Genomic DNA, 7,862 nt, shown 5'->3' with positions numbered 1-7,862 from the left:
GTTACTAAGAGATTCTGTCGACCCTTGTGTGTCTAAGTGCGTACCAGATTTAAAAGCTGGAAATTGGAAAGTTAGTGAGGCAGTTCTTTCGGCGGATAGTCAGCTCAATTTTAAAAGGATTTTAGGTTTGCATCAGACTGGTCGAGCTGGCTTAGGGCTCTTAGACCACAAAAATATACCACCAAAAGGCACTTATACTTACCGAAAGCTTGTTTCCAATATCATTGAAGAATATGAAGAAGACATTTACCATGCCAGAGCTGTACAGTTGCATTTGCAAGGCAATTGGACAAAATGGTGCTCTTATGTGAAAAATGATTTATCTTGGAGAACAATTCTTCACTGCCACAATGTCTAACTTCCTTTTGTATAGGGGCAACCTACGACACCCTTCCCTCTCCAACCAATCTTGTGAGATGGGGAATTGAGAAAGACAAAAGTTGCATTCTGTGCAAGAAACCATCCTCAAATGTCTCTCACATATTGGGTGCCTGTAGGACCTCCCTTACGCAGGGTAGATACACATACCGTCATGACTCGGTTTTAATAGTTTTGGTTAAGGCATTAAAAGAGTCTTTGGTATCATATGAACCTCTTAAGGTTTCCAAGTGCAACAAAATTAATTTCATTCCGGTCGGTCAATCACCATCTAATAAGGGGCATACAAAGTGTCCAGGCCTTTTTCACCTTGCTTCCGATTGGAAAGTACTGTCAGATTTAGATTCCGTTTTAGTTGTTCCACCATACATTGCAATAACACAACTACGCCCAGACGTGTTATTAATATCCAGTTCTTCCAAATCTGTAATTATGGTAGAACTGACTTGTCCATGTGAAGAGAATACGGAATATTGGCACAAACGAAAGCTTAACAAATATTCTTCACTTTGTTATGCTGAGAAGAACAATGGATTGATCGTGCATTTCTTTGCCATTGAGGTGGGTGCAAGGGGTTTCTGTTCAGAATCAGTAAGGACCTGTTTTCGTCGCCTTGGTTTCCCTAACAAGTCTTTACGTTCCCTATTAAAATCCCTAACTTTTACCTTCATGAGTGCTTCTTTTTACATTTGGATGTCTCGAAATTCTACCACTTGGATTGAGCCTGAAAAGGCCCCAATCATTCCTGAAGTTTCTTCTGTTACAAATATGGAATGTAAGAAATCAAAAACCCCTGAGAAATCTTCCGCAAGTCACACAAAATCTTGTAAAATCAAAAAACCCAAAAAACTTGCTACAAGGTCTTCCAAAACAACAGTTGCATTGCCATCTAACCCTGATTTTAGGAATAGCGGTCTAAAAAACTTGGGAAACACATGTTATGCAAACTCAATCTTAAAATGTTTTTATAACCTTCCAAAAGTTAAAGAAGCCATTTCTGTCAGCAAAACAACCTCAAAGTTAGGCGAAGCATTTGTAGGTGTTCTTCAAAGTTTGGCTGTTTCTAGAAGTCCAGTTGATCCCTCCCATTTTTTGCGTGCTATGAAACATCATATCTCAGCTGCGAAGGGAAGTGCATTTAATATCTTTGCTTAGCACGACGTCCCCGAGGTTCTTGAATATCTCCTACTTGGTCTGTCATTAGACTTTCCATTTCTTGGAAGTCTTATAGTATTGGCATCAAGACATCAACCACTTGCAATTCATGTCATATTACCAGCTCCTCAGAAGTTATAGCACCATGCATCCAACTTTCTCTGCACCCTACGTTACAATCTTCCTTAGATAATTTCTTTGGAACGAGGAGTTGTCAGACACCAATGCCTACTTCTGGCATGTTTGCAACGCTCATCAAACTGCTCTGGTTGAAAAAGAGGTAGTGTCGTGCGGTTCCCATCTCATTTTACAGCTAAAACGTTTTGGCAGTGCCAACGGCCTAGTGTCAAAAATTGCCTCCCGTATTACTGCTTACCCAGGTACCCTTTCCATACCTTTTACCGTAGATGGAGAAGTGAAATTTTGTAAAAATTTTCAATTAAGGGCTATTATCAACCATTGCGGCAACTTAAATAATGGTCACTACACAACCGTAGCCTTCGACCAAATGGTTTACAGGTGGATACATTGCAAAAATAGAGCATTAATTTTCTGTCATGACCGCCTTATTAACAGTCACGAGTCATATGTTTTCTTTTTAGATGAGCTGAGATAAAAATATTTTAACCAGAATGAGTTAGCAAGGGGGCTTGACTACATTCAGTCTTGATTTCGAGAGTGACGACTCCACTTATTACCCCAGTCAAAAATAAAACAAAATCACATAAAAATTAAGTTAGCAAGGGGGTTTGATCACACATGATCTTGTCTTTGGAGAGTAACGACTCCACTTATTACCCCAGTTTAAAACAAAGAATAGCACAGTTGAACAGAAAGTAGTCAAAGTTTACTTTAGGAAGATAGGGATGTGTAGTTTCTGCTGACCGTCCGCGGACCTCTTCGAGGTGACCCAGCTAGACATCCAGGGTACTTAGGTTCAGAAATATGGGTCGAAACCTACCTGCCCTTAGTTAAAGTTCTGTTCATCTTTTCAAATGTGTGTCTTTTTATTTTTTTTGTATATTTTTTAATTAATTCCTTGTAAAAAGGGAGAATTGTGTTTTTAGAGGCATTTTCTCTAGAGGTGTACAACCTCTAGCTTATTTCCAAAGACCTAACAGGTTCAGTTCATCATTGCGGTGGCTTGCCACCTCTTTGTAAATTATTTTCTCTTAATTAGTTTAAAACCACTGTAAAAATACTTATGCTTATTAGGCCTTAATTGCACAAAATTTCGTTAAAAAGAAAAAGAAATATACTTTTATAAATATATTAAGCATTCAAAACAAATTTTAAAGAAGAAAAATTTAATGAATTAAATGAACCACTCCTTTAGGTAGGAAAAAATCAACTAATAAAAATTTACTTCATCCATGCGTTCCCTATCTTTCCATGTCAATCCTTCTGTCAAATTGTGTAACCTGAAGGTTAACAGAAACAATTAAAGGTGTTTGGTTAAACTTCTTCTATCCATGCGTTCTGTTCTGTTCTGTTACCATTGCAATATTTCTTTTAGCGACACACAGTCAATAAATAATTTTTATCACCTTTGCATATGTTTTTAGAATCTCTGATTGAATGAGTTCCTGAGAATGCACACGTTCAATAATTTTATAGAGTTCATCCCTGGTAGCTACTCTTCTGAATCTTCCTAATGCAGAATCATCATCTGTAACATTCTCAACGACAGACACACGATTTACAGTCACGTAAAAAAAATTCTCATGTAAATTTCCAGAGATGGCTTAATTCTTATACCAGGCATTTTGTTGTAAACTAAGTTTATAAGAAACACATATATAAGAAACTGCGTACAGCTCTAAAATTTTAGGAAACTTTTGCTAAGTGCTTATTTTGGTTATTCCCCCCTCTCCCCCCCCCCCCCCCCCCAAAAAAAAAAAAAAAAAAAGATTAATTAAACTCAGAAACCTTGATAATAATAATAACAAATAATACTATAAAAAACTACTATAGACTACTACGCGTTTTGCCTGCTTTCACAAAAAATTATCTGTTGTGCAAAAATTAACTGAAAACAAAGAGGATCACTAATTTTATATGTTAAATATAATGGTACCTTTTTCAAGGGTACACAAAGAATGTTAGTCAAACCAAGAGAAGGATAGTTTAGCAATTGATATTTGTTTTTGGCGACCCTTCGTGAAATCGCTCTATCCAGATCTACTTTGTTGATGACTTTCGCGGCAATTAGATACGAAACAATGTTATCTTACGTAACTTTGTCCGAAATGTCATTGTTTATTTTAACATTGCTTTTCACCTAGCCTTCAAAAGCAATATTTTGCTGATTTTTAGTTTCCATTCCTAAAATTTCACAATTTTTCAACATAAAAATCCTACGATATACTTAGCTAGTCATCAGTACAAAAAGACAAAAAGAAATTCAGAATTACCTTCTGATTTTTGTTAACTGTACAACAACAGAATTCCACATATTGACAAACTTTGAACGCTTTGCAACGCATGCTTTGATGTACAATTCGTAAAGTCTCCCCATTTTTCCAAATCTATCTTTTTTGCTTCAGACAGGAAATTTGTCTGGTGCTCAACGTGTTCATTCATTGGGCCAAAAACTCGCGTGAACAACGACCCTGCCACATAAAAAACACCAATTTTTGAGACTCGGTTTGTAATGTTGAAGAGGTTAATAAATTAGGTTCGTTGTATTACCAGCTAAAGACTAAGCTTGGTGGCAGTTTTATTAATAATAATTGGTACTCTGCATGTTTGTCTCATATTTTAGACTTTTTTTCTTCTTAGGCAGGCACGATTTTGTAACTTGGAATAGCCCGGAGTAAATTTTTGATAAGGATGCTTAGTTTAAACTTCGACGCTCATGCTGCATTTGCCAATGTCTAGCCAAACCAGTGTCGGCATTATACTCTTAAATCAATCAATCAATCAACCAATCTATTCATTTATTTATAGTCAATAATGTACAATAGTAAAACATTTTGTAATTTAGATATAAATAAAAATAAAATAAAATACATAATAGCTTACTAAGACTAATTTAAATCGACTTTAATATTGTATATATTAAAATAAAATAAATAATAATCTTAAAATTTAAATATAGGAGCCCAAAGACGACAAGAGCAACTTACAGATGGTAACTTCTCCATCCCTAAAGAAAACTTCTGAAGTGTTTCGGCAAGCTTTATTGGTGTGGGCAGTTTATCCCACAACTGAGCCGCAATGTAAGGTACAGTTTGTAAACCGTGCTTCGTTGCAACAATCCTATTACGTTGTATAATACTAGCAGATCTAAAGTTGTATATAATGTTTTTAAGGCGGAAAACACTTTTCATGTATCTAGGAGATAAACCATTGATGGAATTGTAAACAACCTCCTTTAACAATAACTTGCAGCAGTAAACATGAAAAGTGTTTTCCTGATCTGTGTAGGTGCTTGGAAATTAAAGACACGATTCCAACGGAGTAGTTAACAATCTTACTCGTAGAAATATATTGGCGTAAGTCAAGCCAACTACAAGTGAGAGAAAACAACTGAAAATAATGCTCAGATGCAGAACAACTCCTGTGATGTACGAAAGACTAATTTTACTCAACAGCGAATTTATTACTATAATGTATGTTCGACCCTGTTGCTACATGTTGAAGACTGCTAGCACAGAAAAAGGATGTGCAAGATGTGCAAAACAAAACGGACTCAAGGGGAAAATTTAACTAAAAATAGTACCAAAATTACAATTATTCTTTTTACATAATTAACACGGGACATCACAACACAAAACTAACGAATATAATGCATCTCGTACTCCACCGCAGAGCGAACTATACAGCAGAGCACAAACGGGACAACACAAGGACAACACAAATTACATAACAAATATAAATTTTAATACGGCAGGAACACATGGCTCCTCTCATGTTCGTGCATACAACATGACCTAATGGCTCCTCGTCGGGAATCCGACTATTCGTTTTCCAAAAGCAAAACTACTTTTGATATCGGCCGTTGCATTTTGACTCGAGATCCGCTCATTCGAATGTTCACAATTCTCACTATTCCATGCTTATCTGACACGACGCTCACAATTCTTGCTAACGGCCATCGATTTCGAACAGTAAACATGGTTGAGTCTTTAAATATGACGATGTCTCCAACCTCAAAATTACGTTTAATCGTGTTCCAACGTCGACGTTCCTGAAGGGTTGAAAGAAATTCCTTTCTCCATCTAATCCAGAATTCATTTGCTATGTGTTGAACTTTTTTCCTCGAATAAACATCAGGTTTCGGAAACTCTCCCGGTGGTGGCAACACGACATCTGACTTCATTGTCAAGATATTTGATGGAGATATTGGTATGAAGCTATTCGCGTCACTGAGGGTATCGACTGTTAGGGGTCTTGAGTTTAATATGGCTTCCGTTTCAATGAGGAGGGTGTTTAATGATTCATCATCTAAACTTGAATCGTGGGTCTTTAGCAATGATGTTAGAATTTGTCTGGCTGATCTTATCTGCCTCTCCCAAACTCCTCCCATGTGACTGGCTGCTGGTGGATTGAAGTTCCATATCCAATCAGCGTTTAACTCGTTTAGAAAAAACTAGATTTTTTCATGATCCTTTTCTAAAAAAGCTCGTTTTAATTCATTATCACTTCCAACGAAGTTACTCCCATTATCAGATCTTAGATACCTTACGTTTTCTCTTCTGCCGACAAAGCGACGAAGGGCCAAAATAAACGTATCAGTTTCTAAACTGCTTGCGATTTCAATGTGTACAGCTCTGCTAGACAAACATGTAAACAATACACCATACCTTTTCATCTCGCTTCTCCTTACCTTGATCAAGAACGGACCAAAACAATCTAATCCGCAATAACTGAATGGTGATGCTTCGTTGAACCTTTCTTTTGGCAAATCGGCCATCTTTTGCTCTCCAGCACGTCCTCTTAAACTCCTATATATGGTCACTTATGAATAACCTTTCGTGTTAAAGCATTTATATTCACGATCCAAATCCCATAACTATGCGTTCTTCAAGCGTGCTCATCGGATCATTTGTGACTAGGCAAGCGTTTACTTTCACTCTCTTAACCTCCGGGTCGTTTTCGTCTACTTCTGCGGCGTGTTTGGATAGTTTCCAACTAGACTGATCATTCCACAAGAACTCTGGTCCTCTAAACCACATTTTAACTTGTTTGTCTTTGGAAGCATCTGATCCTCTTGACGCTATGTCGGCCGGATTTTCGTTCGACGGTACATAATTCCAGTCGTCGATTTTGCTGTTGCTTCTGATAATCTCGATCCTATTAGCCACAAAAACTTTGAATCTTTTCGTTTGATTCTTTAGATATCCTAAGACGACTTGACTATCAGTCCAAAAATATTCATTAATATATAGTAGTCGCAATTCTTGTCTCAACAAAGAAGCTATCTTAACAGACAAAGTAGCTGCTGTTAATTCTAATCGAGGCATAGATACGAATTTCAAAGGAGCGACTCTTGCCTTACCCATAACCAAGCAAACATGTACTCTGCCACTTTCATTTACTATTCTTAGGTACGTAGCTTGGCCATATGCAAACTCTGATGCATCAGAAAAGTAGTGGATCGAGGAATGAACAATCTTACCAAATTTTTTGGGCTTGAAGCATCGCGGTATTCTAAATCCTTCAAGAGGCTGGATACAGTCTTTCCATATGTTCCAGTCATTACAATTGTCTTCAGGAACTGGGTCATCACAATTTAGGCTCATGCTGCACAGTTATTGAAGGATTATTTTTCCTCTGACTAGAAATGGAGCTAAAAATCCCAAAGGATCGTACAACGTGCTCAACATAGAAAGCATACCTCTTCTGCTGTAGGGCGTCTTTTTTAGGTCGATCTTAAATTTGAAGCAATCCATTTCGATATCCCATGTGATACCTAACGTACTATCGGACGGCAGATCCGTATCTCCAGACAATAATTCACAATCAGTAAACCCCGTTTTCCGATCATCTTCAGGTATAGACAATAACTCTTCTTTATTATTACTGACAAATTTTGTTAACCTAAAACCTCCCGCCTTACACATAGAAGTGACGTTTTTCATTAACGAAATGGTCTCACCAAGATTATCTTTTGACTTCAGCATGTCATCGACATAAAAATTCTTCAATAACGTTTCCGCTGCATCAGTTCCAAATTTGCCTTGATTATCTAAGGCAGTTTTCTTCAAGGCATAATTGCTACAACTCGCAGACGAAGTCGCTTCAAAGATGTGGACATTCATTTCGTATTCGACCGGTTTGGTCATTTTTTTATCGCTTTTGTCCCACCAAAGAATTCTCTGAAA

At 37.2% G+C, this 7,862-nt stretch overlaps 1 protein-coding gene across 1 annotated transcript; it reads right to left on the bottom strand.

Moving 5' to 3' along the window:
• Nucleotides 1–6,530: 6,530 nt before the first annotated feature.
• On the bottom strand, nt 6,531–7,280 carry LOC130625249 (uncharacterized). The gene has a single exon (XM_057440303.1). The coding sequence runs from the start codon at nt 7,278–7,280 to the stop codon at nt 6,531–6,533; it is 750 nt and encodes a 249-aa protein (XP_057296286.1).
• Between the last annotated feature and the right edge of the window lie 582 nt (nt 7,281–7,862).

The sequence above is a fragment of the Hydractinia symbiolongicarpus genome, chromosome 14, assembly GCF_029227915.1.
Source record: "Hydractinia symbiolongicarpus strain clone_291-10 chromosome 14, HSymV2.1, whole genome shotgun sequence".
NCBI classification, from domain to species: domain Eukaryota; kingdom Metazoa; phylum Cnidaria; class Hydrozoa; order Anthoathecata; family Hydractiniidae; genus Hydractinia; species Hydractinia symbiolongicarpus.
The sequence above is the reverse complement of the archived record's forward strand: the minus strand, read 5'-3'. Positions and strand labels throughout refer to the sequence as shown.